We start from the raw sequence: 24,181 nt of genomic DNA, 5'->3' as shown, positions 1-24,181 counted from the left end.
CTTTTAAGTACCACGCACTGTGCATAATGTCAAGCAATGTGTCTGTATATCTCGTTGTATGCTGAGTTGCATGCTTGAGCCCTGCGGTTGCATTGTAGAGACACATCTCTTATTTGTTTGGGGACAATAACTGCACACCCAATCAACTGTGAGTGCACACTAACTGCAACTAGATTCTAAGCGAGTGCACGCAAACTGCAAACCTAATCCTGTTTCATTACACAACATGTGTATACTTAATTTGTTGTGCGTGCACACCAACTACAACATGATCATTGCAAGTGCACAGTAACTGTAATCGACTGGGGGCACACAATAACGTTATACATATGCCATTGTGATCTCATAATATATGTAAATTTAATCCAATGTGAGTGCACAATAATTGCACATAAATTCATTGTGAGTGCACGCAAACTGCGTTTTAATCCCACAAGCGTGCACGACTGCAGACCTAATGTAGTGTTAGTGCACGAAAAGTATACACCTAATCCAATGTGGCCACACAGCATAATCCTGGTGAGTGCACAAAACTATCGAATAAATGATGGGCATTTGTAAAGGGTATGTATACGTGTGCTACTGTGATTGCAGAATAAATGTGCATCCAAACCACTGTGAACGCACAATACCTGCTCCCCTAACACACAGTCAGTCCACAATAACCGAGCATGTAATCCACTGTGAGTGTGGATTGGGATGAGGTCGTGGTCGGAGACTTCTGGGACCCATCTCAATTGCCTAGGCCACTGATACTATCTATTGTGGCCGGACAGATTGATTGAACATTATTTCTATAAATCTTTCTGATAAATTATATGTCATGAATTTTCTTATAGATTTTATATTGTACACCCATTGGTGCCTAGTATGAGTGGATTGCTGGATGGATGCATGTGGATGAATGCTTGGACGATTGAATAGGATGAATTTTACTATTTAGATGTGTTCTTTTTAAACAAAAGTTGTTTCCTGCTATGTAAGTGCAGATTAAATCATGATTTGTTTCATACATTAAATTTATATCAGGTTCAATAGAAATCCTTGATACCAAACCCTTGAATTGTACCCTTTGGATGCCTTTCTGTGTTCCATATTTTTTTTTTAAACAACTTTTTATTAAGGTCTCAGCAGTTACAGTGGCACCCAATCAATACATCACATGGTCTTATATACAACAATGTCTACACAAAACGTTCAATAATTTACAGTCCACATAGCTGTTTCGTTATCTGAGGGCAGGTCACATAGATACGCCCTGAAGGGGCACCAGATGTCCTTTGGTCGGCTCATGCTCGGTTGGGTTAGCACGTATTGTTCCTCGCATTCATTTGCGTAGGTTAATTCGCGTAAAAAGGTATTCATGGCAGGGGAGTTTGGGCTTTTCCATGATTGCAATATACATTTTTTGGCGATAGCACATGACACATTAAACAGCCTTCTGATTTTTTCGGAACATTTCCCAATATCCTCGAACAAGTATTTTTGGGGGGACAAATACGGGGGAATTTGTGTAAATTCTGTCAGCGTAGCTGCAACCCTCTCCCAGAATCGAGCCATAACCGGGCACTCCCAGTACATATGATAGTATTTGGCACAATCCCGCTTTGAGGGACACCCTTCTTGTAAGCGTACAGTATCTTACCCATTTCTCTTCAGGAATTAGCATTTTCATATCAGCTTCCCATTTCTCTTTCACTCGGTTGGTCGTAGGAGTGTGGGTCTGTATTGTCGTATACAACTTGGAGATTCCCAGCCCACCTTGTGTTGTAACCAGTTGTATGCACGGGTGGGAGGGTGGTTCATCGGGGAAGGATGGCCAGTGTGCTTGAAATGCGGACCTCATCCGATAGGACTGTAATGTTCGGAGGGATCCTCCTCCCACACCCCTCAAGAATACTGCAAGGGTCACGAACTTCCCGTCTATGTACATATCTCCCACCTTCATCTCTGTATCGGGGTCCCAGGCTTCCTGGATGCTGATGTCGAATGTGGGGGGAATATTTGGGTATTTACATAACGGGGCCTCGAGGTTATAGGGGATCTCAATGTCCAGTTTATTGTATATGGCCCCCTAGGCTCTCACTGTGCAGCTAACAGGGTCAAATTCACATGAGTCCTTGTGTCTTGTATCAAAGATAACTGACCTAACGTCTGTGGGTGTAGTAGTATACTCTTCTATCCACGTGTGGGGTGAATTGTCCGCCTCGTCATACCAATGTTTTGCGAACTTCGCCTGTGCCGCCATGTAATAGAGCTCAAAATCTGGTGCTGCTATACCCCCTTTTTCATATGGTTCTATCATCTTTTCCCACCCAATCCTAGCCACCTTTCCGTTACAAAGGAATGACACTGCCAATGATCGAAGTTTGGAGAAAAATTCCTTGCCCGGCCATATAGGTATGTTTACAAATAGGTATAGCAATTTTGGGAGTACAATCATTTTAAGAATGGCAATTCCACCGTGTAGTGAGATTGGGAGGTGTCTCCAAGTCTGTAGTTTGGTATGGAGTGTTTGTAGCGCATGGTCATGGTTGTCAGCATACAGGGTCTGTCTATTACTTGAAACCAGGACTCCCAGGTATCTGATGTGTCGCTCCGACCACTTAAGGCCGCACATCCAAGCCGGGCGGCTTGTGTATGAGGTGAGCGGGAACATTTCTGATTTAGCATTGTTCACCGTGTACCCATAGTCCTCTGCGAATTCGTTGATGTCTGCCACAATAGGAAAAATGTTTTTGACTGGCTCGCGGACGTACAGCAAGGTATCGTCCGCGTATAGGGATATTATTTGAGTGGCACCCTTCAGTGGTACACCCTTGTTAATATGTCTCAGACGAATCGCATCCGCCATGGGCTCTATTGTCAAAGCAAAGAGGATAGGGGAGAAGGGGCATCCCTGTCTGGTGCCACGTCCCAGCTCAAACAGCTCGGATAAAGTTCTATTTGTGCACACCCTTGCACCCGGGGCTGTGTACAGCAGCCTGACGTACTTGATATAGTTGGAGCCCACCCCAAACACCTCCAGCACCAGAAAGAGGTACTCCCAGGAGACCGAGTCAAACGCCTTCTCTGCGTCAAGGGACACTGCGACTGCTTGCTTGCTCGGGTTGATTTGCGACATTATGCCGAATAGCCTATGCAAATTTAGGGCAGTGGACCTATGGGGAATAAACCCACTTTGATCTGCATGAACCAGCGTAGGTGTTATGGGTAAAATGCGATTCGCCAGCACCTTCGCGAAAATTTTGGCGTCTACATTTATCAGGGACAGGGGCCTATAGGATGACATGTCTTGTGGTGGGCGTCTGGGTTTGGCCAACAATGTAATGAGGGCCTCAAGCATTGTCGGGGGCAGCATTTGTTTCCCCAGAGCCTCTCCCCACATCTCTAATAGCACAGGTATCAATTCTTCCCGGAATTCTTTATAGAATTCAGCACCGAGCCCATCCGAGCCGGGTGCCTTGCCAGAAGTGAGCCCCTTTATCGCCTCAGTAAGCTCCTCGGTAGTGATAGGTTGTTCGAGTGCTAGTTTGCTTTCTTCTGGGATTGTAGGGAGATCTAGCATAGCAAGATATCTTTTAATCTCATCGGGGGATTTTCCATCTCTATTCTTATACAAATTTTTGTAAAAGTGAACAAACTCATCATTTATTCCCTGTTCACTTGTTATGATCTCGTTTTGTGCCGTTTGGATCGCTGTAATCGGGGTCATATGTTTGACGTGCTTAACCAAGTTGGCCAACATTTTCCCTGCTTTATTTCCTTCTCTGTATCTGCGAGCCCTGGTAGGGGCTGCTGTATATTGTACTTCCCTTATTGCCAGTCGGTCAAAATCCCTATGTAATTTATGTATTGCAGCCTGGGTGTCTCCACCATGCGTGCGGCTGTAGATTTCTTCTAGTGCGTTCAACTCTTTTTCCACCCCTTCCAGCTCACGGCGCACTTCCCTCAAAAGACCAGTGGTCTTAGATATTAGGGCCCCCTCGCCCAGACTTTGAAAGCCTCCCATACTGAGTTCCAATTTCATATTAATACTCCTATCCAGAGTGTGGGGTCCCTTGTGTCTTTCAGAGAACACATCCACTGTGAGTGGGACATAACTGAGCACCCAATCCACTGTAAATGCACTCTAATCACCCAATAAGGGACTGTGTATAAACAATTACGGCAAACTCAATCCGCACTTGGTGCACGTTCTCTGTGCATTTGACAGGGGTTTTGCTAGGTCTGGAAAAGATCAGGGGCTACGCTAATGTCGGGACTGGTGGAACTCGGGGCTAGCTAGCATTTTGGTTGTAGTCCCTGAGGTTCTATCTGGGGCTACAACCAAAAGACCTGGGGCTATAGCCCCCTTAGCCCCTCCCCCTAGCAACGCCTCTGGCATGTGATCTGTTTCAAGCCTGCCCATACCCTGCAGTTACCATTGGTGTCAGGGCAGCCTCCATCCATTCTGGGCCTGCAGTTACGCTACGTGTGGGAGCGACTCACCATCTCCATGCACATAGCTCATCAATTTCAATTGCAGGAATGTCGGTAGTAGATATTTCTTTCGAAAAGTATCCCTGGGGACCCACTGCCATCAGGTGTAGAATGTGTGTCAGGTGTCCACAGCAGGCAGAGGTAGGATTTCACCCTTCCTTGCCTTCTCAACGGGTTTCTTCAGAGAGTCAACGTTAGGACTGGAGGCACAGAGCATGTGCGAGGGTGACATCCACTCAAAGATTCACCTTTGCGCACTGTTTACCTACTCCTAGCAGTTTAGAGGACACCCTCCTGTCCCAAGGGCAAAGCAAGTGCCGGTGCCCTGTCCACTTAAAAGCGAGACTTTACCCTTCTTTATTTTCTCACTTGGACTATCCTTAGGGAGCTGCCTAAGCAGGTGGAGGGGGATTGACTTGAGTCTAAGCCACCCCCTGGATGCCAAAGTGGCCAATTAAAAAGCTTATCGTTGATATCCCATGCAGTCTTTAAAAGAATGACCAGCTATGATCGGCTAACCACTGCCAGCCCCTGCCTCCTGATCACTGCAGTGCATGTAGGGATACTTTGCAGGTGAAAGTGGGAACATCAGAGGAAGAGTTGCTTTGATTCCGCAGGGCATGCTTCATCGCGCTTATCCCGCCAATTCGCGTAGAGCAAGTTTCAGGCATTTCACTGAGATCATCGTAGATGGGTCCTTGGCTGTTGAATTGACCGAGTTAGTCCCTCTGGCTAAGGAAACATAGCGCAATATATTGCCACCATTAATGAGCTTCATTACCACCTCACTTTCAGAAGCTATCTACCCCGAATCTATAAAGCACACCTTGTTGACCAACTATGGTTATATTTTCCACCACCTTTTCAGTAACATATATCGAAAGAACGACTTTGGAGCAACTCCAGGACTGTATACAAACAAATAAAACATTCAAACAGCACTTCGTGCAGTCCGAGGTTATGTATATGCATCTACATCAATGTATATATTTATTGTTCATTAGAACGTATTTTGCCATAGATCCTGTTTCAATTTTCAATATATTTTTAAATGTTTATCTTCATTCAATATGTTTGTGTGGGGCATGTTTTGGTGCACACAAATGAATGATCACGTAAGAACATATTGTACCAACGGAAACATTCATGACTAAATTAAAAATGAACCAACAGCTAAAGACCAAGTAAGAATACAAGGTCACACAACCGCTCTCAAAAAGGGCCCGGATCCGGGCATTCAATCAAGACATTCAAAAGATCTGATGGAACGAACACCGATCCTGCATCCGAACTTCCAATCCAAACTCTGCTGTGGCACGACATTGGGCCACGAATAACCATAATTTGTCACAGATCAAATTCCTGGTGTTAGAGGTTCTAACCAGAAACAATCCCCACGAGGACTTGGGCCTACGTCTTAATCGTAGAGAAACATTCTGGATCGATAAACTCTGTAGTTTGGTCCCCCATGGTTTGAACGAAGAGATAAATTACCATTGTTATATTTGAATCCATTTCTGCATGCTTATTGTGCTGGCTGTTGATGTTCCTGTTGTGCTCATACCAATACTGACCAATATGTTTAAAACGTTTAAGACATCATGCATCACTAGGATTGCTTGTGATCTTTGTATTCTCCTCGTCCAACCTCCCGGACCTTGGTCTGGGACCCAAGGTGCTGCCTCCTGTGGGCAACACCACTTTGGACGAGGATATGCCTAATGAATTCTGTCTGTTGACCTTTCTTTACTTTTCATGACTGCGCATATTTGTACCAGCCTTGCCTATGCACTAATTTTCAACTTAGTGCATCCCGTTAAAACTTGTATTTTGCATTTTGTATTTTGTTTTGTTTTCTGCTTTACTTCCAATATTTTAGATACATCCACACTTGTCTGTTTATTTCAACACCCATGTTCATCATACTTGAGTGTTTTTTCTATTTCTATGAAAATCTCCACATTTAAGGTTCTAGCTAAATTTGATTTTTAGGATGCATTTCACCCTAGCATGCCTCTAAATTGGTTAATTTGTGTAATGTTGCAGGCCCACACCTGTAATGCAGCGTGATCCGCGAGCACCGGCCACTTAATGGCGCTCGTGAGTCACGTGTGCTATAACACGAGCGGTCGTCCAGGCAACCGCCTAAACACTGCTCAGTGGAATCTAAGCACGGCGGCTACACGCAGGAGCTTTTCTGTGCTCCAGATGCGTTAAGGTACGCGACTTTCTCGCCGCGATTTTCACTAGCATTTCCATTTCACTCTGCCTTTATCACAGATCCTGTCAGACACGCTGTCATTCTGAACCCGACCTTTGTTTCCAAACAGATTTCACTCTGAAACACGTACGTGTTAACATTACGGCTGCCTGCTGCATGCCGCACCACTGCACCCTACTGTGGGCAGCTTTAACGCTTGTCAGCTCCCATACAAATCTTCCAAGGTAAAACCAGTTGCTGTTCTGATTCTCATTTTGTATTTGGTTACCATTAATCCACTTACTATGTTACATTTTTGTTTTTCTCTATTTTATGAACATGTGTGGACTTGCTACTGATCGGTATGTTTTCATTATTTATATCACTGTTTGTATTGTGTGTATTATAATCGGCATATTATTTTTTCAATGTTGAATTACATAGACTTGCCCTGATGAAGGAAAAATGTTCCGAAATGCATTGGCTTTAGTCTGAAATATATATGGGTTGCGGCAAATGCTCCCTCACTAAGGAAATATCAGTGACAGCTTTATTCTTCCGATACAATATTATATGAAAATCAACTGACAACTTCATCTTTATTATTTACCAACCTTGAAGTACTCCTGTGATACCCTGATAAGAACTATATTTTTGAATGTCTTGATTGAATGCCCGGATCCGGGCCCTTTTTGAGAGCGGTTGTGTGACCTTGTATTCTTACTTGGTCTTTAGCTGTTGGTGTAGTCCGGGTGTCTCCAGACTTGTCACAGCCAGCTCCATTCAAATATCTACTATTATACATTTTTTACCTCTACATCTACCTGGATATATAAACATTTCTAAACTAGTGGTGCCCACTTACTTCCCTGTAAATTAAAAATGAAAACAGGAGACGATCATGTTCCACCAAGAGGAGGAACATGGTGTCCTCCTTTCTTGACAGGTAGAAACAATCCCGCTGCTCTGCTTCCTCAACCCTGGCGTCCACTGCACTCATTGCAGAGAAGCACCTTTCTTCACCTCCCTGAACAATTAGTCATGGTGGTCTATGTTCATGGCAATGAAGAGAACAGCTCTGGCTTGGGTGGGCTACCTTCTGATAACAGAATACACATGTAAAGATGGCTGACTTTAGGACCCAGAAGCTCCTGTATCTCGCGGAGTACTGAAGGGCCATCCATCGCAACCCCTCCTCTTGTTTGATGTGTACATGCACCCAGTAGCTGAGGTCATGACCTGTCATGCCCTGCATTATCTTATCTATGTAATTTAGGGAAAAGGGTGTGTATTTTCTGCATACTGTCTGTTCGTTGGGTATTTTTCATTAAGAGAAAGTTATAATTCTAATAAACAAGTTGGTCTCACTGGAATTGCTTCTATCCAAATGGCTGATTGACCAAAGTGGATAAAGGCAACAGACCCCAAATCTGAATATTGGCACAGGGGCCTGGTTCAATAGGTAGGGGTAGAGGACACACTGGAGTGGAAGGTGAGAGGGGAGGGTGAAGAGTTGCTTAATCCATGATCCGTGCTTACAACCATAATGTACGATTCCAAGCTGTGAGCCCACAGAGGCTTTGCGGATATCGGATATCGTGGAGACTTAGTAGAAGGATGGATGTCTTTACTTCACCATACATTCACTGAGTCACACTTACTTCTCCATACCTTTACTGCTCCTATTTTTCACTTCCTCTAGCATTCACTCTGTCATTACAGTGCGAGACCCCCTGTGCCTCCCTCCTTATCACCCTATATTCTACTGCCTGCTAACCCTTCACCATAACCTTTCGCTAATCTTAACCACATGCATTTCCTGTGAAGATGCAGGTGAAGTAAAGGCATGAAGAAGTACATTTGTGACTAATTAAATGTCTGGCGAAGTGAAGGTAGACTCAGTTAGTGTAGAGAAAGTTTTCTAGGTGAAGTAAAGGGGGATACCTTAGTAGACATGTTGGTGGAGTAAAGGTGGAGGATTAGTAGACATGTGGGTGGAGTAAAGGTGGAGGATTAGTGGACATGTGGGTGGAGTAAAGGTGGAGGATTAGATTTATGCTCCAATGCTATGGCGGTAGATGAACATCAGGTCAGGTCCCGATGCTATGAAACTTTCAGTGATGTACCCTCCCTGATGATCTTCTGGTCGCCTACCCTCTCCCCAAAATACAGAACATGTGCCAAAGCACTACTACTCCAGATGGGCCCCTACACTCCCTTACCTTCTCATAATGATCCGAGTCATAGTTAAGGCCGATCCCGCAGTCATCAGTGATTTCGGACAGGTCCTCATCGTCAAATTCTTCAAGACTAATATCTTGAGAGGGCCTGTGAGGGGAAGAAAACACAGAAGGTTTGGTCAGAGATCTTTCATAGACAAAGCCTGGATTCCGATTCATGTGGAATGCATCGAGGAAGCAATAGCACTGGGAACTCTTGACACATGCGGTAGTTCAAACCATGACTTTAATCAATCCTCCTCTGATAGTCACCCAGGGCCCTTTCCATTTCCTATGAAGTCTAATTAAACCAGCATAAACAAAAGGTGTGTTTATCTGAGTTATTTGTATGATCCTCAAATTGACAGAATCTTCTAATCATGAGTCATAAGGCATTTTATTCAGTGGTCATTGGTCTTGGTTGATTTTAATTGCATGTAGGTCACAATTTCTGACAGAAAAGCAAAGCCATAAGAACATGTTAACTAGCATGTCTGCACAATAAGAAACAGAATGCCATTACCATGAAATACAGTGCATCAGAACCAATGAAAAGGCTATGCACCTTCCTTTCCTGTCACTCTCTGGCTGGCCTCTCTTGGCCCTCTTCCTGCTCCCACCTGTGAGGCTAAAAACCTCGGAGTCATCTTCGACTCCACACTCTCCTTCTCTCCTCACACCTCCGACGTTTCTAAGATGTCACACTACCAGCTGCACCTCCTCAGAGGTATTCTTCCTTTCCTCTCCCTCCCCCAGAAGCTCACTGTCTCCAGAGCTCTGGTTCTCTCAAGGCTGGACTATTGCAACAGCCTCTTTCTAAATCTGCCTGCTTCTACTCTGCGCCTTCTGCAACTCATCCAGAACAGGACTGCAAGACTTCCTTGGCATCAAGCCCAGGAATCGTATCTCTCCAGGACTGACATCTTTGCACTGGCTCCCAGTGGCTGCGCAGATTAAGTTCAAAACCCTCTGCATTGTCCACAAGCCCTTCTGGGGCCTCAATATCTTCAACACTCTCTTCCTAAATATCTTCCTTCTCGAGCTCTTCGTTCATCCGCCTCCAACTCACTCAGGGTCAGTCGCTTCTCCAAGCAACGAGTTGGTGGTAGATCTCTTTATTCGGCTGGGGCCTCTCTATGGAACAGCCTCCCTGCCCCCCTGAAACTTGAGGAGAACCATCTCCGATTCCAGAAGCACCTCAAAACCTTTCTCTTTGTGTCTGCTTTTTCTCCTCCTCTCCCCTACTGATTTCCTGGCTGAAACTGAAACTGCACTGGTTACCTGGCCACCCTCTGATCTCGGTCCCAGGCCCCCTCCACCGCAAGTCGCACACCTGCACTGCCTTCCTGGCAACCCCTGCACTTGGGGACTGTGTTCTGTATCCCTACAGTCCCACTATCTGCACTTGACACCTGATGCCTGCACTTCCCCTTTACCCTTGCACTTGCCATCTGCTGGCCGTACTTTACTTATTCTTATTTATTCTATTATCCCATGTACTGTACTGTTCCCTCCCCATTCCCCCCGCACTTCCTCCTTCCCCCTTCCCTTGCGCGATCTGAATGACACCTGGCCTAGTAGGATCATTGTCTGTCTTCCCTCTGTTCCCCCTCCCTTGCCTTGTCGCGCCTTGAACACTTGTGTATAGGCGCGTTATAAATGTCTTATCATATCATATCATATTCTATCAGCATTAAAAGGGCACTGCATCATCATGTGAATCAGCAAATAAACACCATCAGAAGCCCTTCAACAGGGCCATGAGCCCCAAAAAGCAGAGACTTACAGTGATGAAGAGCATAGCTGCACCTGAGAAACAATTTAGCAGAGGTAGTATAGATCGGTGGCAATGCCCTTGTCTTGGAAGCAAGGCAACATGGGTTCGAATCCCGAGTTGTGCTTAGAAACTTCTTTGGTATTAAGCACGTTATAAAAAAAACAATAACAATAATAATAACAATAATAATAGCAACACAGTGATGAAGAAGCATCACGGTGGCATGATGTGAAAACACCAGGTCTAGTAAGTAGCAGGCGTTGCAGTCCATGAATACTGTGTAACATAACATGCAACATAGGTAGGGTTTCCTGTTCTCGGTGCTTTAAAAACGCTGAATCAGTGTTACTCAGTGATTTCACATTCACCCCTTAAAAATTGCGGATAACTGTGTTTTTCGGTGTATACAAAAAAGTTGTTTTTCGTGCTGCAGAATCTGACATGTTGAAGTAGTAAAATCAGTTATTTAAAACATATTTCCACACAAGAAAAATATTGCTTTTATCATATGTATAACTTCTCATGTGGCACATAAATGGAAATTGGGAGGGAGCAGCTTTGTGAGTTTTGAGAGGAATTCCTTGAAAAAGTAGTATTTAACATTTCTGTACAAGTCAATCTTATTGACGTAAAAGATATAGCACTTGTTCAGTGATTCTTTGTCCATTGTTGCCCTTTCCTTTCTTTCCATGAAAACTTGAATTTGTGAAAAAGGCCTTTCCGCATTGACACTGTTGACCGGCAAAGCCAAAACCCTCAACATGTGAGTTTCTAACACTGGTCACTAATGGAGCTTTACCATCCCACACTGAGTCATTACGACCGCGCCCCGTGCCTCTCCACGAGCCATTACAGTAAAAACAAAGCACGCCACACAAGCAGCCAGCAGGCATGAACATGCTGTTTTCCGGTTTCCACTGATGAGTACATATTTAGTTAGGAGGGGTTTTACTGGGTGTATTGGTTAAAACCGAAATACAGAATGCTCAAACATAGGAATTGAAGTGACAACACTGTGATAAACAACATTCCATCACTGGAATGCAGAACTGAAAAATGCTCATTATGCACCATGTTATGGGGCCATGATTGGAGGAGAGGATTCACATCTTGATCCACCACCCTTCCCACCGGAAGCACCTGACAGTGGAGGTAGATACTGACTCTAGCTGAAAGATACAGTGAGAAGAACTCTAGATGCCAGCTTCCATCTCACGGGCATCATGAAGATGACCTGTGGTAAGAAGCATCTCGCAGCACAGGTTAAAGCAGTCTGGGGAACGCATCTTTGCAAATTATGTTTTACGGAATTTACAAGGACAGAACAATTCAGCCTGCTAGGGAAAGCATATGGAAAAACAAATGTCATAGAAGGATAAAGATACATGGGGCCTGATTTACAAAGCGTTTTTCCAATGGAATTGCACCATTGTAAAACGCTTTTATAAATCAGTCCCATAATGTCTCAATGATTTCAAGAGCTAGGCTAGATAACAGCATAACCACAATGCCGTCCTTAGCAGTAAAAAGAAGAGAAAGGAAACCAGGAGGAGGAAAGAATGAGGAAGCAGGGAGAAGAAGGCAAGAAAAGAGAAGGGATACAGGAGGAAGAAAAGACAAGAGAAGATGGATAGAGAAGAAAAAGAAAGCAAACACTCATCGTATCGGGATTCCAAGGGGAATAAGGCTCCACAAAACCACCCCAACGCCTTAAAATGTGCACTCGTACTCCCACCTTCTACCCCGCAATGTCTCATAAAACGCCCTCGCCCCCATTTCTATCACCCAATACTTAACCTTGGGCCCCACCGTGCCTTCCAAGAATGCAAAACAATACTTGTCCCAACTAAAAGGTGCACTGAGCAAACATTCCTTGAGAAGCCTGAAAGCCAGCTGGGGCAAGACGCTTTATGGGCAACTTCACACAGTGACTGGTCCAAAGGAATCGGTTCTGGCTAAACATGGGCTTTTGCTGTTAGTTGTTTTGATTCATGCTCTCGTTTTTTGCAATGCATGTGGCCTGGTTCCTGCCTCTTTGCAGCCTCTCCTGTTTACATTCTGCATGTATGTGGTCAAGATGAAACCCCCTCGGAATGGCTACTGTCCGCACCAGTCTTTAACACAGTCTGTGACTGATTGCCAAAGCACCAAACAACATTGGGGTTTTCATAAAAAGATATAAATCTCATTTACGACTTGAAAGCTGAACTTATTGGTTGTTATTTTACTGGGGACTCATTTACCATCTACAGAATCCATTAAACTTTGAATGAACCTAGGTCCTGCAATGATCTCTCCACAATAATAGAAGAAAAGACATGTTTTTGATAGTGTGCAGCAAAATTCTTAATGCACAAAAGTCGTATTGTTCTACAATCAGCGTCAATGACGCTGCTTCTAAAAACTTTACTCTTGGAGAAAATATTAACTTGCCCTTCTGCCAATAAACAGCTCATACGTGCTTTTTCTGCAATAAAATCAAATTTTAAAATGACATCCATCATTAAAAACTCTTGGCCTCATTCCAGTATTGGATTTATTGGTAGTACTAATTCCTCCAAAAACAAGTAGAGTTACCACCATTGGTAACTGAAATTTCCACCTGATTATTGGTTGTGGTTGGTTCTGATTTTGAAGTCACAAAGAACTTCATTGGAAAAGATAGGAAATACCTCTGAAGGTAATTCCACTGGTGGTAGTTCATCAATCTTTTGAGAGTTGATACGTCCAAGGACATGCTAGAGGAATTACCGCCTGTTATGTTTTCAACTCTTACAGCCTCATTAAATGTAATTATTTCTGGATTATGAGTAGGGCTATGACAATGTTAGTCCCCGTTCATGGAGTCCATCGCACTCCCTGGGGGATTTGGAGGAATTTCTACAGGCAGTTATTTCTCCCATGGTAATTCCTTCAAATACTGGCATTAAAGTGGAGGAGTTACTTCCAGCACTTTGCTGGAAGTGTGGTAAAACTGGCAGCAAGTCTGTTACTGCCAAAAAGGTGGAGTTAATACAATTAAGACCAGTAATGTACTGAACAACACACTTGCAAAGAGCTCCCACATCAGGATGAGTGAACAAAATTGAGGTGATTGCATTACTTCCAGCTTTTTTTCAGTTACCTACAAACTCATATTGAGGTCCCCTGTATGCTGAGACTTAGTGTTCACGGCACATCTCTCTTAATTTCGCGCCATGGACTATTTACTGCTTTTGAAAGCTCTCATCTATGAAATGGTGCAGAGAGCTATCCGCCTCATCATGATATCCGCCGCATCATGATATCCGCCGCATCATGGTATCCGCCTCATCATGATATCCGCCGCATCATGATACCCGCCTCATCATGATATACTTTGCTGTCCCTTTTTTGTTTCTGTATTTTCCAGTAGGTTCGACTACTCTAGAACGTCAGCAATCTTTTCTCAATGTTCAGACGAGGCATGTCTTCAGGAACACTCAAAGATGTTCTTTAATACTAATCCCACCACAAGTGGTTGAGATCCAAGCAACATCACAAGCTCAATATGATGGAAACGTGCATTAAGGCTCTAGAACGGAGATACAAGCAACTCCTTGATAAGAACATTTCAAGCAAATGTATTTCTCTTAAAAGCCAAAACGGCATCATTCACACCAACAGTAGCATCCTCACTGTGCTTCATTTCAAAGCTGTATATTATAAGGGTGTGATAAAGAATGGTCAATTCCTAGCAAATTATGTAAATGCTAGATTTACAAAATAGTTTGGAAAATGTGTTTGCCTTTGTGGTATCTGCAAGTCTGATTTGCATATTGTCTTCCCCCCTTGGCAAGCAAAGAACGATGGTCTGGAGGGTTGCACAGAGCAATGCCATAGGTTAGGATTCATTCTAAACCTTCCAGCCATCAACCCTATTGTTTTGCTATAGTCAACCCGAGTGGGACGGGTATGCCCAAATGTGGGTCTCGTGCCTGCTGGGCCTACAGACCCAAGCTACTCCTCAGTGATGAGGCCCAACAAGGCCGAAACATGTTTTGGGATGCTTGTGGTCTCGTGCAGAAGGGATGTGCCCAAGCAGTTTGGGCTGAACTGCCCCTTTTGGGGATGGGACCAAGTCTGATTTGCATATGGACTTTCCACTTTTGTAATGGCTTGGCGGTGAAGAATGATGGTTTGGACGGTTGTCCTGAGCAATGCCAGAGGTTAAGATGAATTCTAAACCTTGCAGCCATCACCCCTTTTTTTTTACTGTGGTATCCTTGTACAAGAGGCAAAGGTCTTTTGATTTTGTGTAGGATTGGAAGGGGAGTTATTTGATTCATAGTTGACTGGGCCTACAGGGATCCCTCCATTTCAGACAAGTTACTATATTAGTAGCTGCATTTTGAACTTGCATTAGGGCACGAGGTTGAGGATCAGAAATAGGAAAATGTGTTAGGCAAGTCGGGAGACAATGAGGTCTGGTGGCAGAATGAAGTGATCTGGGGAGGAGCAGCTCTTGAGCCTACCCTCTATCCAATCTTCTCCAAAAATGATTGGCCCATCAAAGGTCTCATTTTGCCTTCAAAAGAATTGGAAAAGATGGTGAGATCCAAACTTAAGAACTACGTTGAGGCCCATGGTATCCTCAACCTACTCCAATCAGGTTTTCAACCAAAACACAGGACAGAGTCTAACAAACTTTAGATTAGGGATGTGATCTTGTCACATGCCAACGGTCAGCTCTGCTTGTTGGTGATGCTTAAGCTCTCTGTCACCTTTGATACAATCGACCATCAGACTATTTCACCTGCCTCATGTCAATGACAGTCATAGTGTCCAAATTCTCCACTTGCTTTAGATATTTTCTCAAAGGGCAGGTCCAATGAGTGAGGTTGGATCCTTTTGTCATAACCTAGGTTCATATCAAGTGTACAGTCCCGCAGGGGTCTTCATTGTCATGTATGTTATTTAATATCTACATTTAGTCCCTGGTGTCCATTTTCAGAAAATAGTTGTTACCATATCACTTCTATGTAGATGATCTTGGGTGTACATGAAACGAAAGGGCCCTGAAGAAGACCGTATTAAATTATCCATCTGCTGGATGAGGTTGAAACCTGGATGACTCTCAATGGACAACAACTTAATTCTTCAAAAATTCTAATGATACAGTTAAAACATAAATATCTTCTTAGATGTCCCCAGTGACATCACAGCCCACCTTTTCTTTTTGGACTGAAAACATTCTTTGCTGATAAGGTTAAAAATGTGTTGGTACTTTGGGAAGCTGACGTTAGTCCCAACTCGCAGTTAGGAGAAGTTACAACACTGTTTTTTAAGTTCTGGAAACTTTTCCTGGGTTCCTCGTTCTTCCCTTTTTGCCTAGGGAAACACATGCATCTGTGCTTGGTGCCTTGGGCACCTCTCAACTAGATTATGGAAATGCATTATATGATGGCATTCTAGTCTGACAATACAATGGTTATAAACATTTCAGAATGCAACAGTTGTATTGCTTTTTGTCTGGCTAGGACACAAATCACATCCATTTGCAGACAATCTCAGCATTGCCTTCTTGTCCAGTTTAGTTTTTGTTTAGATTCTTTGATGGCTTTTTAATTGATTCATGGGCCGGCAACTGCATATTTGGGAAATGAAAACATATGCTGCAAACCAGCTCAATCTCTGGGTTCTGAACATGGCTTAATCCTGAACTATCTTCAGTCTAAATCTAAGACCTAGAGTGATAAAAGATGTTATGTCCTGGGCACTCACTTGTGGAAATTCATGCCTTTCAAGATTTGTACTGTAGAACAATTAGGTCCCTTCCGCAAGGCTCTGAAGAAGTACTTGTTTTGCTGATGTAACATCTCTACTAAAGGATGCCTATTGGTTAAGTTCAATTGCCTAGATGCATTTTAATCTGCCTTGTTGTGCTTTACAAATTCAATCAAATAAAGCAGTGAATTTAGTTTGCTCAGCAGTTTTGGCATTTCATTACACCACCCAAGATTTGTACTGTGAGTGCAGAGGAAAAAGCCAGCAGTTGCTGATACCTTCAATGGACATTGTAAGTGTGCTACATTTTCGGCGTGTTTAAAAATAAACAGCCAGTGAGTTGGTATCAGATCATGGATCAACAGATATTATTTATTGGTGCTTAGGGAAGTAACTAGCCTCTATATGTCTTCTGTTCCATTTTTTCAGAGAATGAGTTCTGTTCACAGTTGGTAACGTTAACCTCACTTTACACTCAGAAACGAATGCTTCAGAAGTTCTGAGACATTTGTTCAAGGGGACAGTCATAGGAAGCCCAGTGCCAGCAGAGCACAACACACTTACATCTGTAGTACAAGGGATTCCACTAGTCACACAATGAGGAGAGGAAGGTCGTAAAACTAACATGGGTGCTGGTTAAGATCACACATTGAGGAGAGGAAGGTGATAAAACTAACATGGGTGTTGGTGAAGACCACACAATGAGGAGAGGCATGTCATAAAACTAACATGGGTGCTGGTTAAGATCACACATTGAGGAGAGGCATGTCATAAAACTAACATGGCTGTTGGTGAAGACCACACAATAAGGAAATGAAGGTCATAAAACTAACATGGGTGCTGGTTAAGATCACACAGTAAGGAAAGGAAGGTCATAAAACTAACGTGGGCGCTGGTTAAGATCACACAATAAGGAAAGGAAGGTCATAAAACTAACATTGATGCTGGTGAAGATCACACAATAAGGAGAGGAAGGTCATAAAACTAACATGTGTGCTGGTGAAGATCACGGACACTCTCCACTTATACTAACACTGACGTAAATTGAGTGTGGCCACAAAGCCAGCCCCTCTGCACAGCTACGTCAGGTCAATCAGCCATAACTCTCAGAACATGTTCAATCAACAAACACTGAACCCTTAACTCCACTGCCTAGACACTGACATGGATGTTGGGAAAAGTCTCTGACCCACCCCCTCTGCTGGGCTTCGCCACTTGAGTGACCCACAATTCGCAGAATACATTATACAAACACAAAGCTTTCACACTAGTACTGACACACAAGGTCTACGGGAAGACATAGCTCCCATTATACCCAACTACACACAGGCAAGTGTTGGTGGATGCCAAAGACACAACTTTTATGGCACCCCTCATTCCTACCCACAAATAAAACCCCACAATGTGCAGAAGACTGCCCATTAACAAATACAGAGATATTGGCTGTACCACATAAACCTTCATATAAGCTGAAAAATGTTACAAATCCAACCCTACTGCCTGGCTCCCTCTCCTGATAAACCCCCAACACATTGAGGCCATACAGTCAGCTGACTCTGCGATCCTATCTAAACTACCTACACTTATACAGGTGTTATCCAACCAATCAAAACACCTTATTGCACTCCTAAACACACACACACACACACACACATACACACGCACACACACACGCATGCTCACACATGTGCGTAATGTGGAAGAACACTTTCTGCATAGAGAGAATTGGCAGAAGAAGCTCCACCAAAGATCACAGAGCTCCTGTCTCTAACTTTAACACATTCAATTGGTAGGGAAATCCACAGATTACAGAAGACTTTCTGCCAGTGAGCCCCGATCTCCCGACTCTATCAATTCTGTCCTCCACTGACCACACTCATGAGTGTTGAGGACGAATCAGATCTAACTCTCTGAAGGGTTCTCCTGGCTGTATAGTGAACATCAGAGAAGGGAAACTGTACCAGCCAGCTCAGGAATTACGTCAACATCATGAGTTTGTCCACATGGCATATAATATGCTTCATAAATACTGCATAACATGACATAACTGACTTAGCATTGATGTCTGTTATAACATTACAGTATGTCTAGCTTCATCCTGTCCTTTCAGACATCATCCCGACTAGTCTAACATTGAGATGCCTGATTTACACCCAAAGCTATACGTTCCACTGCGAGCCATAGAGCTGCCTCCAGATTTCATAAACATCTACTCTTCACTGATTTTGGTACATTGTGGCGGAACAACCTTACCTATGCAGAACAGAGAGAGGTAAGAGGTGCTGGAAACCAGATTATGTGGTTGAGATGGCAACTGGCAATCCAGGTTGCATGAAACGGTAAAAGCACAATTTTTTAATTTATGATCTTCCAGCATTTAAACCAATGTGCAGGGGTTGTGCATTAATTGGGTCAATCCTGGGTTGCCTTTGAAATCACATGCTTTCCTTCTACGCTTCATTGGTTTTGGCACAATGAACCTTTGCTACACAGAAGAATGAGAGAAAAGGGCTGCTATTAAACAGAATATCTGGTTGCCATGTCAACAGGCAAGGGTGATGGCATAAAACAGAAGAAACACAATTTGTTCATATAAGTGACCATCCGCCATTATACCAATGTGCAGGAGTTTGGCATTAATTGTGTCAATCCTGAGTTGGCTTTAAAATCATGTCCTTCTGTTTTTGTGTGCAGTGATCCCAAGCACAGCACCACTGTTGTCTCCTCTACTGTAAGCTCAGCCTTGCTCCTTGCATTCATTTCCACAAAACCCTCCTGTACTGCCCCCATTACTGTGAGTGCTCATTTGATGAAATCTGCTCATTTCCCTCTGTAAGGGCGCAGAAGGGGAGACTGAAATACAGGTGGCATGGTGATTGCTTATGACCCTTACTTGAGCCAAAAATAAAAGTAAACCTATCTCTCCCTAAATGTATGAGGGGTTTCCCAGCCTCAACTCAAATGCTAATGGGTATATCAGAATGTCCAAATGAATGAAACAGTCCACTGTCATGTGACCAAAAGGCTAATTCTGTCCCTTACACCTATACACTTGAAATAAAGTAAATGTTCTCCCTTCTTCTGGACTGGCGATAAAAGTTCACTTTCAGATTTGGTTTTTCTTTGGGGAATGGCTCCCTTTCCCAGTTCAAAGCCATTCTCCAGCACAAAAAAAGCTTACATTCAAACACTTCTTCTTGGCGGCCACACTGCCTATGTCCTTGCACTCTGTCTTTGTAAGTCTCTGTTAGGGGTGTACCAAACTTTGGCTTTGAGTAAGTATTCGTCCAAATTCGGCTGAAAAGAAACTATTCGGCATTCGGTCTAATACTTACTTGAATAGTACTCGAATCCGAATGTTACACCCCAAGTTACTTTCTTTGCTGCACAGAGAGGCCAGGCCACTGCCCTTGCATGCCACGAACTTCTGGCGTGCACTGTGCTTCAGGACAGAGCCACTTGACTGCCCGCGTGGCCTTGTGAAACTGTCCCAAAAAACACCTGCCATGGAGTGCCAGACACTGCGCTTCACTTCATTAAGGAGTCCCAGTACAAAGAGAACGTGTGTTGCCCAATAGGCAGCAGTCACTGGCGCCTCTGCCAATAGTCTGGTCGGAGTGCAGTTACCATGATGGCTGCCATCTGCTCCCTGCCTCCAAGAACACGCTGTTAGAAGTGTGGGCCTGAGGACGCCATCAGCAGCACAGTGTGCGCGCGCCAGCCTTCCCAAGCTCTCTGACGGAGGGAAACACAGTGACTTGCGCCACCGGGGCTGTCGGGGGGAGGGTGGAGCTTCTCCGAGGTTAGTGCCACTCGTAATGAGATCGGCTTTATTTACACTGCCGTGTGTGGACACGAGCTAGGAGCCGACGGGGGATGTGTGCTGTCAGACACGGATCTGTTTCTTGTACCCTGTAGCTGTCATTTACTCTGTCCCTTTGCTGCTGATGCTGTTTCTGTGATTGCAGTGCTCAACGATATCTACTTCACACGGAGCGATAGGAAGCCACAATCTCTGCTGTTAGCCCCATTCACGCTAGGGGTGTAACGGTATACTGGTATGCCGGTGAAATGACTGTGAACCTCCTCATTTAATCACAATAACCTTGACCATGACCATACCGGTTTGCCGTGTCGTGTTCAGCATCAAAGCACAGTTTTGGTTGTTTGCAGTGGCTTCAGTTTGCTCAAATGGACACGTGAGCGACAGTGGCAAGACTGCAAAGCAGATTTGTGCAGGGCTGCGCACGCAGACAGTGGAAGTTCTGACCACATTATTATTTCATTTAAATTGCCTGCAGCTGTCTGGCACCTTCCAGTAAGCTAGCACCCCCACTGAGCAAAACAGATAAACTGGTGTCAAAGGAACTGGCAGTCGGCACGAGGCCCCAGTGAAAAGTTGAATCGGAACCTCGTGCCGCAGCTATCTTCCACACAAAAAGAAACACGTTTTGCGTGAAAGAAAAGCCTCCCACGTGCAATGCGGAAAGGGTTGTTGTCTGAGGAATGGTGCTCAGGGGATGCCAAATCGTCATGTTCAGAGCCTGTGTGTGTAAAGAAAGCTTTATCTTCGTTTCCATTTTTTTTTTCTTTCGTAGCTTAGTGAAACAAAATATTATTTGAGAGAGACAGACGAGCCGGCAGGCCCGCTGCACAGCAACCACCCTGCCAGCCAGATCATAAACGTATCAATTTGGTCCAGGCCCTTTGAACACTCCACAAAAGAACACATTAGCTCCTGTCCTGCAGCACACTTTGCAAAAGCACTTGAGTGCAAAAGTAGTGGGCCAAATGCCATAGAGTGAGTCTCGCAACTTTCACCGAGGTTTGGAGCGTCAACATTGCAGAGAAAAGTGCTGCATATAGGTTAGAAGAATGGACCTGTGCTTGACAGACCTAAAGATAGTTCTTCACCTCTGTCGCCCAACTAGCATTCTGGTCTACATTGGAGTGAACTCAATGTACATTAAAGTATGTGGGGGGGGTCAGACCTGCATGCTATCAGTTTACAGCCATCAGAAAAGTCCAGAGGAACACCATTTGCTGTATTGGCGCATTATAAATACCAAATAAATAAATAAAATCGCACTGAAAAGGCTTCTTTATAAGCAATCATGATCTATGTTATGTGTTCCTTTTACATGGCAACCGTCTGCATTTCTTTGACATTTCTGAAGTGCTGCTAAACCAACAGCCTACTTTTGTGGCATGCAGACTGTCTGAAAAAGAGAAGTATGCGATTGCACGGTGTCCCGTATGTCCCAGTTTTCACAGGGGATGAGGAGTTGACTGAGCATGCACCAAAGATTTAAAATGTTTGTACGTGTTCACACTTTCTCTGGCCAGACTTTTGAGATGACTGAGCGATTACCTGGAAATATCCATTTACCAGCTGTTTTGCTTTGGGTATCTGCAGATCTGGTTGAAGATGCATGGTTGCCCATTTCAAAATGTTATTTGGGGTGCCCCATTCCCTAAAGCTGGAAAAAGCAGTCTGCATACGTTAACAATATGTTTTTTGGGTACACACAATTTCAGGTGATGCAGTTTTGTATCCTTGAAGCACATACCTGATAACAAAATCAATAGATTGTAAGGAATGAGAAGGAACTAATTAATTCAGTGCATCACAAGTAAAGGACTTAGGTTATTTGTGGAATCTGTGTGGTTTGTAAATTATTGTGGATTATATAAATTACATTTTAGATTGTAACAGAGTATAATGGAGAATGTGTTTTCTAATGCATACTACAATGGGTGAAGTCCATGGTTTTATCATTGAATTTGAATAATACTTCCCAAATATATCACTTCCCCACCACACCAACTAGCTGACAGCAGGGTAAAAATGGTCTGTGATTACTGATCACCTTTTGGAGCGATGTATGTTTGGCCCCCAAATATGCATTTGAAGTGACACCGCCTCAGCCTGTTCCTTGATTTTGTGGTGTGTGGATTATCAAGGGACGTTAACTGTCCTCTGCATTTCCAAACAAAGAAAAACAGCTTAGTTGTGGAGCTGAAACCCTAAATGACCACTTAAACAATGCTATAAGCTTTATTTGAAAGATTAACAGGGGCCCCAAAGACTTGGGGTGTCTACTTCAATAGAAAGGGTCGAAAATCCTGCCTACCTATATCCTCGTCCAGACATGTGTCCAGTGTGGGTGGGCACAGGGTTTCTTTACCCTGGTGATATGTAGTCAGTGGTCGCTATCACTCACTGCGGACAAAGTGCACTGAGTAAATGAGAGTAAATGAAGAAGGGAGTTTGTTGTTCCCAATTAACAGTCCTAAAAGACGAAGTGCCCACTTTTGTCACTTCTACTAAAACACATGTATATACAAAGACAACTTCTTGTTTGTGGTGTAAGTCTGTTAAGAAAAGTCAAACATTTTCACCAAGTGTTAAAAGTATTATTTAAGGTGACTTTAATATGTGTGCTATACTGTGATAACATGGTATACCCCTACTTGTCAAGAAGGTTATAATACCGTCCAGAAATCCATACCGTAACACCCCGCCTTTGAAGACACCCAGCACTGGCAGGCAGGCTAATGTCACACCCGGGGCTGCTTGCCCCCAACCATGAGCTGACAGACGATGCATCAGATTCGTTTGCACCGCTGCAGGCTCCCGGTCAGGAAACGATGGAGGATGGCGTTTCTGCTGGGTTCGAGACAGGATCTGGGATCTGTGCTGTTCAGGGCTGGTGGTGGCAGCACAGAGTTTTGTGGGTGGCAGGCGCTGCTTGGAAACGTGACGGCCGTCTTAGTGAGGGTCTGCTAGTAGGCGCTACTCTGCTAAACCGAAAACACGTACAGGAATCACACCACCTCAAAGATTAAGGCCAGGCTCTTTTTGTGGGCCACAAGCACAGTTATCTGTTGCTGAAGCAGGTTTGGAAACGTGAAATTCCCCACCCCTTCTGTACCCTCTCACTGTAAACTGTAAAACACAAACAACAAACAACAAACACCAAACAGACAAGGTATACTTTTTTCCAGAGCAAAGCCCACAGATTTGTCTAGTAACAGGCACTAAACACAGGTGATTTTGTTGTTATGGCAACCTGGGCTTAACAAACAAAAATAAATAGAGCAGAAGATTTCCTTTCAAGCGAAGCTGTCTTGCCAGCCAGAAGGCCTTGAGATGGCCTGGAGATGGAGGTTGCATTCCCTTACGGCTGCTGAGACCTCATATCAGGTTATGGGAGTAGCCCGAAGGCATATGCATGCGGGTGTGCCATACATTTAATATATAGGGGTTAATTTCCAACTATTCGGCTCCCGTCAAATACTTGTCAAACTATTTGGTATTCAGCCGAATACTTAAATCTACTATTCGGAACACTCCTAGTCTATAAAACTTTGGTTACCAGGAGGATGACTGTATCTTTCTGGTGACTTGATTTAAATGCTCAAAACAACCAGGGGGAATGACTCCCTTCCCCTGGTCCTGGTTAGCAGGAGAATGACTCACTTGTCCTGGTATCCAGGCTTCACAGTTCAACACAACCTGAAGGAATACACCCCTTCCCCTGAGCCCTTTCCAAATGGTTGCACAGTTCACCAACACCAGGGGGAACGACTCCCTTCCCCCGGCTTCTCACTCACTTTGGTAACACAGTTCAACACCACCAGGGGGAACGCCTCCCTTCCCCCGGCTTCTCACTCACTTTGGTAACACAGTTCAACACCACCAGGGGGAACGACTCCCTTCCCCCCGCCTCTCACTCACTTTGGTAACACAGTTCA

General features: G+C 44.1%; 1 protein-coding gene across 2 annotated transcripts in view; it reads right to left on the bottom strand.

Moving 5' to 3' along the window:
* The window catches only part of MAPK8IP2 (mitogen-activated protein kinase 8 interacting protein 2), a 451,558-nt gene that overhangs the window by 276,745 nt on the left and 150,632 nt on the right, over positions 1 to 24,181 (bottom strand). For both annotated transcript variants that reach the window (XM_069629461.1, XM_069629462.1), the window contains exon 2: positions 8,905 to 9,010. In XM_069629461.1, coding sequence (XP_069485562.1) covers positions 8,905 to 9,010 — 106 coding nt within the window. The remainder of the gene's footprint in view (positions 1 to 8,904; positions 9,011 to 24,181) is intronic.

The sequence above is a fragment of the Ambystoma mexicanum genome, chromosome 12 (assembly GCF_040938575.1).
Source record: "Ambystoma mexicanum isolate Mex_15411 chromosome 12, UKY_AmexF1_1, whole genome shotgun sequence".
Classification (NCBI taxonomy): domain Eukaryota; kingdom Metazoa; phylum Chordata; class Amphibia; order Caudata; family Ambystomatidae; genus Ambystoma; species Ambystoma mexicanum.
The sequence above is the reverse complement of the archived record's forward strand: the minus strand, read 5'-3'. Positions and strand labels throughout refer to the sequence as shown.